The sequence below is a fragment of the Hydra vulgaris genome, chromosome 03 (genome assembly GCF_038396675.1).
Source record: "Hydra vulgaris chromosome 03, alternate assembly HydraT2T_AEP".
Taxonomy (NCBI): domain Eukaryota; kingdom Metazoa; phylum Cnidaria; class Hydrozoa; order Anthoathecata; family Hydridae; genus Hydra; species Hydra vulgaris.
This window is the reverse complement of record NC_088922.1, coordinates 21365001-21382500: the sequence shown is the minus strand read 5'-3', so window position 1 is coordinate 21382500 and position 17500 is coordinate 21365001. Positions and strand designations below refer to the sequence as shown.

The following is a 17500-nucleotide window of genomic DNA, read 5'->3' as shown; positions in this document are numbered from 1 at the left end:
ATTATTAAGAAATAATAAAAAATTTTATAAGTATTATACTTTAAAAGTTATAGTTATCACATCACTCTAATCTGCATCGGATCTAAAAATCATTCTAAGTTCAAATTTTTTGGTATTTAGCATTTTTAGATAAAATGTTACTGGTAAAAACCCCGGTTAAAATTCTAAAAAAAAGCTTTAAATTCTGAAAAAAATGCCCACCCTAATTTTACGACTGTTACTCTAATCATTTATCATCATTCTTTCAAAGCTATTTGTATATTAATAATAGGAATAAATTATGAATAAAAATAATAAAATAATACGACAATTTAGTTAGGTTTTTTCAGCGCCTTTTTAAAAATGCGTCATTAATATATGCTAAAAAACCGTGGCCAAACTCTCAAAAAATATATATATATGCGTGGTCACTCAAAGCGACCGACCGCACGCCTCTCCTGGGAAGGCCTGATATATATATATATATATATATATCACTGATATATATATATATATATATATCACTGATATATATATATATATATATATATATATCACTGATATATATATATATATATATATATATATATATATATATATATATATATATATATATATATATATATATATATATATATATATATATATGTATATATATATATCACTGACCTGTAAGAAAGATCTACTTTTAGCATTATTAAGAAATAATAAAAAATTTTATAAGTATTATACTTTAAAAGTTATAGTTATCACATCACTCTAATCTGCATCGGATCTAAAAATCATTCTAAGTTCAAATTTTTTGGTATTTAGCATTTTTAGATAAAATGTTACTGGTAAAAACCCCGGTTAAAATTCTAAAAAAAAGCTTTAAATTCTGAAAAAAATGCCCACCCTAATTTTACGACTGTTACTCTAATCATTTATCATCATTCTTTCAAAGCTATTTGTATTTTTATGTTTTATCACAATAATATTTACAAGCAGACATATACATTTTTTATTCTTTAGGTTACTTATATTCTGTTTACTTATTTACTACATTATATTATATTATATATTTGGTTACTTATATTTTGATTGAACAAAGTAAAATATTTTCAAATTTAAAACTAAAATTTTTTTGCAAAAATCTGATGCTTGGATATTTTTCAATAATAGTGAGAGCTTAATTTTGTATATGCACAAATCAAATTAGAGAACAAATCATTTTTTAAATGTATACAGTTTCTTTTAAATCAAATACTCAAAACCTAAGTTTACACTAAGTTATTCTTTTGACTTTGCTTGTAAAATACAAGCAAAAATTTCACTAATAGCATCTAAAAATGTATTATTAAAGTATTAACATAAATCATATAATTAGAGTTTTATACATTTAAACAAATGGCATATATTATGACAAATAAAAAATTTTATATAATTTTTAACATTTCGTTTTTAAAATGTGTTAAAAACTAAAGCTGCCTTAGAAAATGTTGTGAGATTGGAGCAAAGGGACAAATATAACCCACAATTTTAGACATCCCATGCCCACCTGTGTTAAATAGGTTTTCAATAAAAACTTTTTTACTGACATAAACTAAATCAAAATTAATCAATAGATTTCAAATTTCATCAACAAATACTTTGGCATTCAAGAGATGTGGCCATGTAAAAATAACAAACCCCTCATTTTTGTTGTTTTCTGGGAGGGGTTCATAGTTTTGTGATTTTTTCACTCTTAGCAAGTGAAACTAATTTTAAATATGATTAAAAACTAATATTAATAATATTAGTTTTTAGTTTTACATAAATTTACAACTAGTTATGGCAAAGATAAATATAACTAATAAAATAACTTGTTTTTTTCCATTTTTTTACATAAATATACATGTATCGTTATAAAAACATAAAAACTAGCAAATGCTAGTAGTTTTTATGTTTTACTATTTTTTTGAATTTTTCTTCAAGCTATTAAAAATCTAATTGCATAAATTTTTTTACGATAAAATAAAAGTCTTATACTATTGTTTATTTATACATTATTGTCCATTATACATTATTATGATGAAATATAAGTGTTATATTATTGCTTTTAACATTTGTAATATCTGTATCTAATGTATTTTTTTTATCTAGATAAATATTGTACAGTGGGACGCAGGGTGGCCAACCTGGGTAGCCAAAAAATAAAGTTTATATTTAGGTTCTTCATTTTTATATAAATTTAGTTTACGTTTTAGTTTAAAATTAAAACAAAAAGATTTTTTTCAAAATGGCTTAATCATATAATCTATCTAGACGAGATCTTACACAATTTTACCCTCGCAAAGTTGAATACATTAGAATAAAGTTAATCTATATAACCTCTAAAAAATGCCTAAATTGGGCTTTATTTCATTATTATTAACTATTAACAACCAACAACAAAAATCATATATTACCACCATAAGGCAGAAATGAAGTAGGATAAGCTGGACCTCCTGATGGAATGAAACCTGGCATGGTTATACTTATTACATCACTCAAAATATTGAAAAAAGTGACTTATACCACTATGCATCTCATGGGCTCATATATATATATATATATATATATATATATATATATATATATATATATATATATATATATATATATATATATATATATATATATATATATATATATATATATATATATATATATATATATAAATAGCGTGTAATTAAAAACCTGTTTATTAAGATCAGGTTTTTCCCACATAATGTGAAATGCTTCTTTGATTTTTAAATAATGTGAAGTTTCAGCTAAGTCTAATATTGAAAAAGAGTCTTTATTGGCTACATTAAAGCAACTTGTTTTTCAATAAATATGTTGGTTTATATGAGAAGTTTTTTGTAATTTTAAATGTTCCTCAATTCTTTTACTCAAATGACCCACATAACTTAAAAACTAAAACATTTGCCAATAGTAATCATGAAACAAGATAAAGGTAATGGTGTAATTATAATAGATAAAAAAGACTATATAAATTATATGTTAAAAATAATTAATGACAAATCTAAATTTACTCAACTAAAAACGAACATGACCTTACTGAAAGAAGGACAATTACAACGAAAATTAAAAAAGCTATATGACAAAAAATTCTTTACTGAAACACAAATTTTGATGTTCGACCTATAGGTTCTCAAACTAAGACTCTTAAACTTTTTGACTCAATTAATAACATTAATTTTCGACCTATAGTTTCTACCATTGGTTCTTATAACTACAAACTTGCACATTTTCTTGGTAATCTCCTCAAACCATACATAAACACCGAATTGTCTCTAAAAGATTCTTTCACATTTATTCAGGATTTAAATAAGGTAGACACTTTAAAATAAATATATGGTGTCACTTGATATTGAAAATTTATTTACAAATATACCATTACCAGAAACTTTAGAATTAGCAGTAAAATTTATTATTGATAACAATCCTAATTTCAAAATTAATTAAAAAAAACTATGAATTATTCATATTTACCACATCAAAGAATCATTTTTTATTTAGTAATAAATATTATGAACAATGCGGCGGTATAGCTATGGGGTCCCCTCTCCTATATTAGCTAATTTATTTATGAATCATATGGAGAAATTAGGTTTATTAAACTACACAGATAACAAACCCTTGTTTTATCGCAGGTATGTTGATGATATTTTTCTTTTATTTGAAAACGAGACGGATTTTTTAAAATTTTTTAATTATATGAATCATCAACACAAAAACATTAAATTTGCCATGGAAAAGAAGTAAATCAACAATTAGCTTTTTTAGATATTCTTATTGACAACAGACATAACTTAACTACCAGCATATTTAGAAAAAAAGTTTCCTCAGGTCTATTAACAAATTACTTAAGTTTTACCCATATTTCATACAAAATTGGCATGATGAAAACCTCAATAGAAAGGATTTATAAGACTAATAACAAATGGTTATTACCATTATTTACCTGATTAAACTAATTGATTGCATTTTAAAAACCTACCTAAACAGACTATATAAAAAAGAAAATAAAGAAATTGTCAATTCCACAATAATAAATTACTTTAAAATGCCTTATATTGGTAAAATGTCACAACAATTTCAAAACAAAATAAATGGTTTATGCAAAAAACACTGTAAAACTCTTAATATTAGATTGGCATTCTCGTCCTTTAAAATTAATACATATTTTTCAACCAAAGATAAAACTCCTCAACATCTCTGCTCAAATGTCATATAAATTTGTGTGTAAAAGCTGTAATGCTTGTTATGTGAGTTAAACCACTCGACATTTGAGTCTTATAAATCAACATATTTATTCAAAAACAAGTTGCTTTAATGTAGCCAATAAAGACTCTTTTTCATTATTAGACTTAGCTGAAACTTCACATCACTTAAAAATCAAAGAAGCATTACACATTATGGAGGAAAAACCTGATCTTAATAAACAGGTTTTTAATTACGCGCTATCACTCCAGCTCTAATCAACGTTTTCTATTACTCTATGACGTATGTATTACAATAATTATCTACATTTTCTATTACTTTATGATGTAGTTTTCACACCTTTAATGTTTTCTTTTGTTTGACTTACAAATAAAATTAAATCAATGTTTGTTTTCACTATATATTAAATAGTTTTTATATTTAACAGTTTTTTACTTGAATATGATTATTGTATAATTGAAACATGTTACTGAAACTGAAAAAAATTATTATATTTATTAGACATATATATATATATATATATATATATATATATATATATATATATATATATATATATATATATATATATATATATATATATATACATATATAAATTAAAAAAATTATTATATTTATTAGACATATATATATATATATATATATATATATATATATATATATATATATATATATATATATATATATATATATATATATATATATATATATATATATGTATATATATATATATATATATATACATATATAAATTAAAAAAATTATTATATTTATTAGACATATATATATATATATATATATATATATATATATATATATATATATATATATATATATATATATATATATATATATATATATATATACATATATATATATATACATATATATATATATATATATATATATATATATACATATATATTATATATATATATATATATATATATATATATATATATATATATATATATATATATATATATATATATATATATATATATATATATATATATATATATCAGGCCTTGTTTTAAAGCGTTATGCGTAGAGTGATTTATGTATGCCTTAAGCAATTTTACATGCGAAGTAAGCTATTTTGGTATAGCAACTTTTTATCATTTTTTAACTTTTAAATTATTCTATTAGCGGCAAGATAAAAGAAGTAATTGATTTAAAAAAAAACCACATTAACTTTTGAATGACGTTTATGTAAAAATATTGGTTACAAAAGTTTGAATGACAATTATGTTAGATATACTGTCATTTATTTGTTAAATGTCAATTTATTTTAAAATATTACTAAATATTGTTCAATATTTAAATTTGATTTTTTCTTAAAAAAAAGATAAGCTCATTTTTATGGCAACGGTTTTTTCGGTTTTCTCTCCCGAACATTTTTTTTACTCAAAAAAAATGTTCAGGAGAGAAAAATTTGCACAAAGTGTTAGATTTTTTTTAGTGAACAATATATACAGCAATATAATTTTGATAAATGATGTTTGGAAAAATAATTTTTGCTTTCACAACAAAATCATTAATAAAATAATTTACTTACTTTAATTAATTTTCTTATTAATAAATAAAGTAAACAAATTAACGTAATTTTTTAATTTGCTACTCGCTGATATTTTTTAAATGAAAATTCATTTGTAGTTGTAAAGCCACAATTAGAAATTTAAGAAGTAATCATTTCCTTATAGTAACAATAAAAAAACCATTAAATTAAATTTAACACGTTTTGCAATAATTTAAAAATGTTAATGTCTTAAAAAAATAAAAAAATAATGAGAATTTTATGACGTTTCGCCCAACGATTCGTGACCCAAAAGTTTTAAAAATACCGTAAACGGTATTTTTAAACCTTTTAGGCGCAATAAACGCTCGCTCAGCTTATAAAAAGAGTATAAAATCACGCTCGTTCAAAAGTTTGGGACAGAAAAAATAATAAACTTTTATATGGTTTTTTTTTTAAATATTTGTAATTAAATTTTTTAGGCAATGATAAAACTTGTTGATTTAACAGTAAAACTCCGTCTTCCTTATACTTATATCCTTATAAGAAGTACTTATAAAATATAAGCATTACGTCACTCGCTTTCTTCATGTTTATGTTTTGTTGTTTTGTCAGCATTTTTCCGTTTTGCACTAACATAATGAATGAACAGTTTGAAGTCGTTAAAGCTAATTTCAATAATGGAATGTTAACTATTTTAACCAAGTGCGCATGGAAACACATTGTGAATAAAAAATGTGCAAATGAAATGAGAATAGAAAATTAGGAAATAGCTATAAGAAAGTTAAAGCTTCTGAATATTTTTAATTTTGTAAAAACGTCAAGTAAGATTTATTTGATTTATTGCTAATAATATTCCACACATCGTTTATAATAAAAATAAATTTTCATAATGGAAATTTTTTAAATTCATTTTTGTATATAGTATAGGTTTATTTTTGACAATAAAAATAAGCGTTATTTAAATAAGAAATTATAAAAAAATATATTTAACAATAAAATTAACTAAAAAGAGTAATTATTAAAAAAATATCAAGAAATATAAATACCGTTAATCGAAAATATTAAGTTAACAGCATTTTGAATACATATCAAAACAGCGAAAGCAAAAAATTTTAGCCACAAATTTATTCTTCAATACTATTATAAGAACTTATTAAGCACTTGCATTTTTGTTTGATTGCGTTTTTTTTCTACCATTTATAGTTTAAAAAAATCTGGCAAAAATAAAAATCAATAAGTTGGGAAGTATAAAAAACTACATTGTTGAAGTAGTATAAATAACTTTATATTTTTATCTAGAAAAACAAGAAAAGGAAGATGAGCTTAATAAAGCACAAGGTAAATACAAATGTTAAGTATTTTTGATTAATCAAGTACTGTTACCATTTAAGGTTAGCAGTTATATCTGGTCATTTACTTAGCAGTAGGTTTTTTTTTATTAGCTTTTTTTATTACATTTAGCATTTTGCTATTAAACTATTTCAAATGCAAAATTATAATTACACGCAAAATTGGTTTTGCTTGTAATTTTAGGTAATTAGATTAATAAAAAATGATTATTTTTTTTATGTTTTAGGTAGTTTTAGGTAATTAGATTAATTAGGTAATTAGATTGTAATTTTAGGTAATTAGATTAATAAAAAATGATTATTTTTTCATGTTTTGATTTTTTATATTATTTGTATCTCAGCACTTTTTAAATCTATTGAAATGAATGACTTTTATGGTGCAAAAAAAGCTTTGGATAGTATGAAATCAACTTACAAAACAGTGAATGAATTCAGTCACGATGGAAATAATACATTGCTTAACAGGTTGGATAAAAAATTTGTATGTTTTTTTTTTAAGTAAGTGATAAGTACTACCTAAGTATGATGCTGTTGCAGAAATAAGTATTTACTTACATTTTCCTAATCTTCAGCAGACATATGTAGGTGTTGTTAGCCCAAGTGAGATATTTTAATTTCATCGCTGGCATAAGTTTAGGTTTCCTCGCAGGTCTGTAACATTTAAACTCCAGTTCTGCTATTCGACCTCTTGTAGTTCTGTTAGAAATCTTGATATATATATACACATACATATATATATATATATATATATATATATATATATATATATATATATATATATATATATATATATATATACATATATATATATATATATATACATATATATATTTATATATATATGTATAAATATATATATATATATATATATATATATATATATATATATATATATATATATATATATATATATACACATAATATATTTATCAGCAATTCGGATATTAGTACCAGTCTAAATAATATTACATTTGTACATTTTTACACAAATAAATTTTTTATACGATAAAATATTTTTATTTTTAAATGATTTTAAATTTTACTAGTTTTACTGGAATTTAGTAAGTTTTGGTAGTTTAAAAAAGTTTATATCTGTTAACACAAAAAATACGAAATAAAAAATTAAAAAAATACAAAAAGCAAATAAAAAGATTTTTATGATGTCAAAAATCACATGTCTAAACTTTTCAAATTTCTTGTTTATTGCAAAACAGTCGATTCCTTTAAAGGTTAATTCCTAAGAAAAAATAAACTTGAATAAGTTTTAAAGTTTATATATTTTTTGATATATACTTATACATATTATAATATTAATATTATATTTAATATTATATATTTTTGATATATACTTATACATATCACCTTTAGGTCAATTTTTGCTTAGATGACAAATAAGTTTTTAATATTTTGTAGTGCTTGTTTCCATGGTAACAAAGCTATTGTTGAGCTGCTTATTCATAATCAAGCTAATGTGCGTCCAAGTTTTAGGACAGGCGAAACACCTTTATATATTGCTTGTTATTATGGTCATCTTGATGTTGTAATTCTTCTTGCACAAACACATCCTGAACTTCTCAATCTTCCATCTACACAAGATAAAATTTATCCACTGCATGCAGCAATAATTCAAGAAAACGAGTCAATTGTAGAGTATTTATTGACCTTAAGATATGTGGAACATGAAAAAGTTATTCTAAATAACTCAAGTAGGTTTATCTCTCTCACTTGATAAAAATTAATGTTTATTTTTTTATTAACTTTATCCAAGTTTGAGAAATAACAAGTTTGTTTTATGTCATTACCATTCAAACTTTTTCATCAATGGTTTTTAAATATTAATTAATTCAATTATCAAAAAACTGTTAGACTTAAATAGTCCGGAATAGATTTTTTAGCTTTTTTTTAACCAAAATACCATGCACATACATAAAAGGAGAATTGTGTTTGTAAAATTTGTATACCATAACGCTTTGAAACATAGCCTGAAATATACCTATTTATATATGTTTATATATGCATCAGCATGGAAAATAACAATTGGTTAACAATCAACGTATCAATCAACAACTGCCTGAAATGAAATTTTTTTTTTTGAAAAAGCGTTTTAAACTGTTTTACTGTTTACGTAAAGCAAGTATTCAGAGGTGTACACTCATGGTCGTCTGAAGGTACCAGACGGCCAAATTTTGTGAAGGGCAACTAAAAAGATTCGTTTGATGCAATTAAGTCGCCTGAAAGGGTGACTTAATTGCATCAAACGAAAGGGTGACTTTCTAGTTTTTTTTTTTTAATTTAAAAGTTCTATAAAAAGAAAAGAAACTATCTAAAATAACAATAAAATTTCATTTTTAAAGTCACAGTGTCAAAGTTTGTTTTTGCTATTTTCTATTATTAATGAATTATTTATGCATTTAATAAAATACTTCCTAAATAAAAACTAAAAAGTTTTATCATTTAAACAAAAATACTATTTTATTTTTGTTTTTTTACAAATTTTCTGTAAAGATTTAGGAGATAAAGTAATGGAACTGAATTAGCCAAATAAAAAAATACTTTGATCTTGTTAAGAAGCATTACACAGCTCGCTTTTTTCGTATAAGTTGAAAGCGTTCAGTTAGGCAAAAATTTAAATTATCTTTTTATATTGTTTATGTGGCATTTATTCAGAATATATTAGGTTGTAAAAAAAAAAACATATAACTGCATTTTTTTTTAAAATAAATTGTTTTATAAAAAAAAAAAAATTATTTTTAATAGGCTTTAAATAAAATTTGATTTTAAAAATTTAAATTTAGTTTTGAAGGAATGTATAAAAGTAAAATTTTGAATGTAAAATTTAGTTTCAAATGGATGTAAAATTGTTTCATAATTTTTATTAAAGTTTATTTCAAATCATCTGCTAACTAATTCATTATGTAAAATATAAGTCTCTATCATAGATTATCATAAATTGTAATGAGCGAAAGGAAATTAAATACTTTTTTTTATTATAAAAAGGGAAAAGTGCTTTTGTTGAAGAGAACTCTTTTCACTAATGTTTTATTTGTTTCTTATTAATTCAATATTGTGTAAAGTTGTTTCAGCTTAATACATTTAAGACGATAAATTATGTTTACAAATATTTTATTGGTAACTGATAAAATCTATCTATAAATTATTTATATTCTTTATTAAAAATACTTCATTAAATACATAAAAAATTGAAATAAATTAATAAATTGTGATAAACAAACAAAAGATTATGATAAGGGGTCGTCCATAAAGTACGTACGGCAAATTTTTTGAAATTTGACCCCCCTCACCCCTGTTGCCATGCGTACTTTTATGTCCCCACCCCCCCTTAAAAGTACGTTTCTCAAATCCCCCCCCCCCCATCCCTCTTTTATTTTTTTTTTCCTAATAAAAAAGTTTAATTAAAAAAAAAAGACGGAGGGTACCTTAAATACTTTATACGACCCCAAAGCTCTTTGTTTGCGCATTTTAAAAACGTCTTTAAGTATATATGCAAATAATAATTTAAATAAATTAAAAATTTTATAAAGATAAGTGCGTATTTGGGCAAGAGGTTAATGCGGCGGCAATAGTCGTCGGAGATCCAGGTTCGATTCCTGGTGAAATCCATATAAAACTTTTTTTTGTTTTAATAACGAATCAAATGTAAATAATTTATACTTAAGGTGGACGTTTTTTTCAGGCACCCCTCTTTAGTAAGTAAAAAACGAGTCTAAGGTGAGATCAGTAATATTGAAAACAAAGGGTAAAACCCAGTGGGAGAGGGCAACAGCAAATTTTGTGCCCTTTTGCTATTTAAAGAAGCTTTTTATTTTAGCAAAACCTAGCGGTCAAATTTGGAAGATTTTGAGACGCCATTGACACGTTTTTTTTGGGGGTGACTCCGTTGCATCAATTACGGCCCTCAGGTCTTACTCAGGGCCAGTATATAAGGGGTGGCATGTGTGCATGGGCCCCCTCAGAATTTTTTGATGTTCCAGATAAAAGACTTTCACACATCGTGCAAACTTAAGTTTGTTAATATGCCAAATGAGGTGGCCTTGCAAAAAATTTGGATGGCGGAGGCCTGGGAACAATAAGCCCTAAAGCGTTTGCCTTCCCCCTTCCCTGCCCAAACGTGAGGGAAATATGTAGCAAAATTTTTAACTTTAACATTTAAAACTAAATTTAAATTTATCGACAAATTTTAATTTTTGTAGAAAAATATTGTAAATTACAAAAAAGTTATGACCATGCAAAATTTACATCCCTCTTATTTTGGGGGTCGGGAGGGTAAGCATTTTAAGGCTTTTTATTCACAGGCCTCCGCCATCCCGATATTTTGCAAGGCCTCCTCATTTAGCATAGGTATAAACAAACTTAAGTTAGGAGTTTGCACGATCTGTAAAAGTGTCCTATCTGGAACATCAAAAAATTCTGAGGGCGCCCATACATGTGTGTGCATAGAGGAAAACTATACCCTCTACTCGATATACCATACATCTTTTTATGTTGGCAAACTAGAATCTTTTGGTCAGAATGTAACTTTTCTATTGATTAGCTGGTTAATTGTGATAAATTAGAAAATCAAAGTACGTACTTTTAAATTGAACCCTCCCCCCCCCCCCTCCCATTCGCTTTCGTACGCTTTTTGAAGACCTCCCCCCTCCCCCCTATAAGCTTACGTACTTTATGGACGACCCCTAAGTATAAGATTGTTTTAAGAAATAATTTATAAAGAAATATAATCTTTTTCAAATACTGAATTTAGATTCAATTAATAATTTTTATTAAATTAGTTTAAATAATTTTTAGCAAGGTTTAAAATTCAATTCAATTACAATGCGATACTTTAAAATACTTTCAAAGTATCAATAGTTTTCACGCTCCTGTAACGATGTAGTTTTCAGGCTCCTGTAACAAACAAACAGTATCTTAATAATTACAAAACATTAAAAAGGGTTTTAAAGTTTTCTGAAAGTTAAAAAGTGAATGTTATCAATAATTTACAATATTACTTTTATTTGGGCAAATTATTTCTAGTCTACACTTAGCCCTAAAATGAAAAATGACTAGAATATCTGAGAAATCTGCTGAATGTGAAAATTTTTATAAAAAATAATGACATGTAACTCAAAAAGTTGAACAAAATCAATGAACTGGTTACTTTCAGTTGCCGTTCTGGTGACCAACCAAAAAAATCTGAGTGTACACCCCTGCTATTATATATGACATTAATGATCTATTAATTTTTTTGGTTAATTTATTGAGATTACTTCCATTTTACTGTAAAAATCCTTTTTTCATAAATGATTGAAGTTTTAATTCTATTATTTTATTCTAATATTCAAATATATTATTTTAATAGTAATATAATAACATATAATTACTGTATTTAAGAAGATTTTTTCTTTCAACTGTACTTAATTACTTAGTTTTGGTTTTTTCTTTAAATCTTTTCATTCATTTTCTTGTTTTTGCTGCAAATTTCAATAAATAAATGAATGATTTATAAATTAATAGTTACTAATTGCTCATTTGCGCTTTTTTCTATAATAGAGTTATTTGAAAAATAAATATATATGTAGTAAAAAGCATGTTTGTATAACATTAGTAATTTTTATAGTAGTGTTTCATAAAACAATAGTTTTCTAAATATTAAGTATTTAGTTTAAATAGTATCTTCCCAAAAAAGTTGTAACATTAAATAATTAGCATTGTTAGTTTTAAAAATGATTTCAATGAGCAGATATATAAAATGTGCGATCATTTTTCTTCTTTAATGTTATCAACTTTAAAGATTGAAGTTCTTATTTTAACTAGCTGTCAGGTACCGTGCGATACGGGTCATGGTAAGTCTCTTCCATGCCGATTTGTTTTTAATTCAAACTCTTTTATTTATACAAATTTATACAAAGATGAATGAGTTATTTTCAGGTGGCATCTCATACTAGGTATTGAACCTTTAGCAAGTTTGTACACTTTTCTGCACTTTTTGCAAATTGCATTGGCAATCACTTCACCATTTTCATTACTTGGTTGTTTTCAGAATTAAAAACTGTATAGACACATATTTGATACATTAATATCTTAAGTGGGTGTTTCAGTAAATTGTAATAAGTAACTACACAAAATGGAAACCCTAATCATGACACAACTTATTCTTTTTGTTTTATAGGGTTTTAAATATTCAACAAAAACTTTAAACGCATCTTTTAACATAATTTTTTTCTTATTTTTTTAAAAACTTTTTTCTGAATTGCGATGACTGGGACAGAACTAGTTTTTGGAATTTTACATACAAAAAAGAAACTTATATAAAAATGTATGTCATAAACACCCTTATATTACAAATAATATGCTTTATTTTTTACAATAAAAATAGGACATTTAGAAAATCATGTAAATTTAAAAAAAAGTCTAACTAATTGAATTTAATTAAATTACCCAACTAATTAAAGTTTATCAGCAAGAAACACTATTTTTTTTATTAATAAAACTTTGAATTTAAATTATATATTTTAAACTCAAATCATAAATTTGTCCTAAATAATGTAGTAATGTAGAAAAATTTTTTAAATTTTTGCTTAAAGCTTAAAAGTAATATTGCCTTTAATAAATGTATAAAATTATATAAAATTTTTGCTTATATAAAATTTTCAAAACATACAGTTTGATAATGGAACTATAGGTTTTAAAAAGTTTTGGCTCTTTTTTATTTATTTAGTCGATATATATGATATATATATATATTTTTTTGTTCTTTTTATTTATTCAAAATAAGTTTTACAATATAAGAATGAATAAAGTACATATAGTCAGAATTACAATTTTGTTAACGTTACAACAAGAACGCGAATACTCGCAGAAGATCATAAGATCTTGTCATCGAGAACCGCCGAAACAGATTTTAAATAATAAATAATCCTTTAATAATTCATAGACAAATATTCACACATAAATACAAATATAATTATTTATACATATTTAAACATACAAACATGTAAATAAATATACTTACACATCAATATATATATACATATACAAATAATACGCACAAATACACATACATATATACGTATATATATATATATATATATATATATATATATATATATATATATATATATATATATATATATATATACGTATATATGTATGTGTATTTGTGCATATTATTTGTTAAGTTAAGATGAAAGATTTCGTATATATAAAATATGATAAGTATTAATAAAAAACAAAACAAACTTAAAAATATATCAGAATGTTTTCAACTGAGAAAAGAATTTCTTTCAATTTTCTTTTAAATAAGAAAAAGTTCCATTCATGAGAGAAATCAAAAAGTTTTAACACTATTTTGTTCCATAAAAATGCTCCTCTAAATGAAATACAAAATTTACCAATTAGTTTTGAAAACTGGTTGAAGAATAAAGTTTTCATTACGCAAATTGTATTTATTTTTAACTTTTAAAGAATATAAATTGTGAAAAGAAATTGGAGATGTGCGAGACTTACATTTAAACATAAAACACAATACATTAAAAATATTAAGTTGATATATATTAAGAATATTCATTTCGTTTAAAAGAGGCTTAGCATGATAAAATCGATGTTTAAAATTAATAAGTCGTGCAACATGTTTCTGTTGGCGATAAAGTGGTTCTAATTTAGTTTTACTTACACTACCCCAAGCCGCATTAGCATAGTTTAGATGGCAATGAATAAGAGTGGTAAAGCTGAATTAAAGTATGTTTATTTAGCATGCTTCTTATTTTAAATAGTATTCCTATACTTTTGGAAATTTTAGAGGATAAGTTTTCAATGTGTTTTTTCCATGTCAGATTTTCCTCAATAAAAACCCCTAAAAAAAATGTAGCCTTTACTCTTTTAATTTGAATGTCATCTATAAAAAGAGCAGGCAATTCACTTGGTAGAAGATGTTTTTTGTAGTATGGATGAAAAAGAGACCATTTTGTTTTTTCAATGTTAAGAGAAAGCTTATTTAATTTAAACCATTCTGAAATTTTAATTAATTCTATGTTCATACTTTGAAATAGGGTAATTATGTTACTATGAGATAGAAAAAAATTCGTGTCGTCAGCAAACATAATTGTCATTAAATTAGATGCTTCATAAAGATCGTTTATATAAATGAGAAATAGGAGAGGTCCTAGAACAGACCCTTGAGGAACTCCGCATGTTACATCTAACAAGTTTGATTTCGATGATACATCATAGGGAACAAATTGCTTTCTATTACTTAAATAACTTTTTAAAAGCTTCAAAACATTGCCAGAGATTCCATAATATTTAAGTTTTTTAAAAAGAATTTTATGATCTATCGTATCAAAGGCTTTAGACAAGTCAATAAAAATGCCTAAAGTAAATTTGGAACTTTCAAATGATTCAGTAATATATTGTGTTATTTGGAGTATAGCGTGTTCAGTGGAGTTATTTTTTTTAAACCCATATTGATTTTTGTATAGGATATTATTTTGAGAAAGATGATTAAAAATTTTATTATAAAGAATTCTCTCTATAATCTTTGAGAAAACAGAGAGAACAGATTGGACGGTAATTACTAACATTAAGTAAGTCTCCACCTTTAAATATTGGTGAAACTCTAGCTATTTTTAATTCATCAGGAAAAATTCCTTGTTGAATTGAACATTTAAATATTTTAAAAAGGATATTTTTTATGATATCATATGAATCAATGACAATGTTTCCATTGATATCATCAGGACCGACTGCTCTATTTAACTTTAGCATTTTAAAAGCTCTATCAAATTCATCAAAAGACAATTCAAAAGAATTTAGATAAGATATTAAAGGAAAACTACATCTGTTTATTGTTTTGTTTATGTTTGAAATTTTTTTTGCTAAATTTGGTCCAACTGAAGTAAAGAATTCATTCATTTTATTAGCTACCACTTCTGGATCATCAAATATTTTATTATCAATTTTAATAGCTTTAGGTAAAGAGCTAGCTTTCAATTTCTTACTGCCTGTAATTTCTCTTAAAACTTGCCATGTTTGCTTTGAATTATCTTTATATTTTTCTAGTAAATTTATGTAGTATCTTTTTTTTAAATTTTTTCTTTGCATTTCAAATTTTTTAGCGTAATTCTTATAAATTGTTTTACTTTCTAATGTTCTCGTTTTTAAATACTTTGTATACAACTTTTGCTTAACTTTAGAACTTTTTCTGAGATCTTTTGTAATCCATGGTGACGTGAAATATTTTTTTTTTTTTAGTATTTTATGTTTAGGAAAATTAATATCATGAATTTCAAAAAATGTTTTTAAAAACGAATTATAAGCTAAATTAGCATCATTAGAATCTATATGTTTCCAATGAAGTAAAGATAATTGTTCCTTAAAAGCAGAGCAATTCGCTTCCGTAAAAAAACGTTTGATAAAAGGTTTATTATGGTGTAGAATTTTTTTGATGTTTGTGTTTATGGAGAAAAAAATGGGAAAGTGATCAGAGATGTCACTTTTAATAATACCTTTTTTTAAAGATAAGTTAAAAACGTCAGTTGTAATTATATTATCTAATATAGAGGCTGATGTTGATGATATTCTGGTAGGCTTATTTATTAACGGTATCGCTCCAATTTCGAAAATGTCATTGTAAAACTTTTTAATGTTAGTATTAGTGTGGTATTCAAAACAGTTTAAATTAAAATCACCAATTAGTTGTAGTTTAATTTCTTTTCATGTGAACTTTTTTTAATTATATCATTATGTAAAAAGGCATTAAAATCCTCAATTACGCCATTTGGTGGGCAATAACAACAACTTAAAATTATATTTTTGGCATTTTTAGTTAAAATTTCAATACTTAAAACCTCTTTATCGCCATCAGAAATGCTTAAGTCTGGCCTGTTAATAAACCGCAAGTATTCATTCACGTAAAAAAGAATACCACCACCTTGCTTTTTTATTTTTACGCGCTAAAGAAATTAAATTAAAACCTGGAAGGTGGAGATTTGAGTTTTTAACATCATCAGAACTGCACCATGTCTCTGTAATGCATATTATGTTAAAAATATTAAAAGTTTCTTCTATATTACTATGAAAAGTATCAAAGTTTTTTTTTAAACTTATATTAAAATGAATAACATTAAGAAAATCCCTATTAAGATAACCTTTCAATTCATTGTTATAAAAATAAGAGCAGTTTTGCAGAGCACTTGCTTCACTAAAATAATTTAAGTCAGGATCGGATTCATTATCAAGTAAAAAATCATTAATTTGAAAAAAGTTAAATGAAATTGACTCAAAATTTAGTTGGTTTGAATCTATTTCAGAATTTAAATAATTTTATAACTATGAATTGAAAAAAAAAAAAAAAAATTACTTAAAATTGCGTGTGAATAATTTGTTATAAGTAACCTTAGCATACTTTCCTTTACTTCGTAGCTCCTTT

General features: G+C 24.1%; 1 protein-coding gene across 2 annotated transcripts in view; it reads left to right on the top strand.

Annotated features, from left to right (window-relative positions):
• Positions 1-17500, top strand: part of LOC101236587 (leucine-rich repeat serine/threonine-protein kinase 1) — a 216950-nt gene that overhangs the window by 21709 nt on the left and 177741 nt on the right. For both annotated transcript variants that reach the window (XM_065792620.1, XM_065792621.1), the window contains 3 exons: positions 7025-7063; positions 7416-7539; positions 8488-8780. In XM_065792620.1, coding sequence (XP_065648692.1) covers positions 7025-7063; positions 7416-7539; positions 8488-8780 — 456 coding nt within the window. The remainder of the gene's footprint in view (positions 1-7024; positions 7064-7415; positions 7540-8487; positions 8781-17500) is intronic.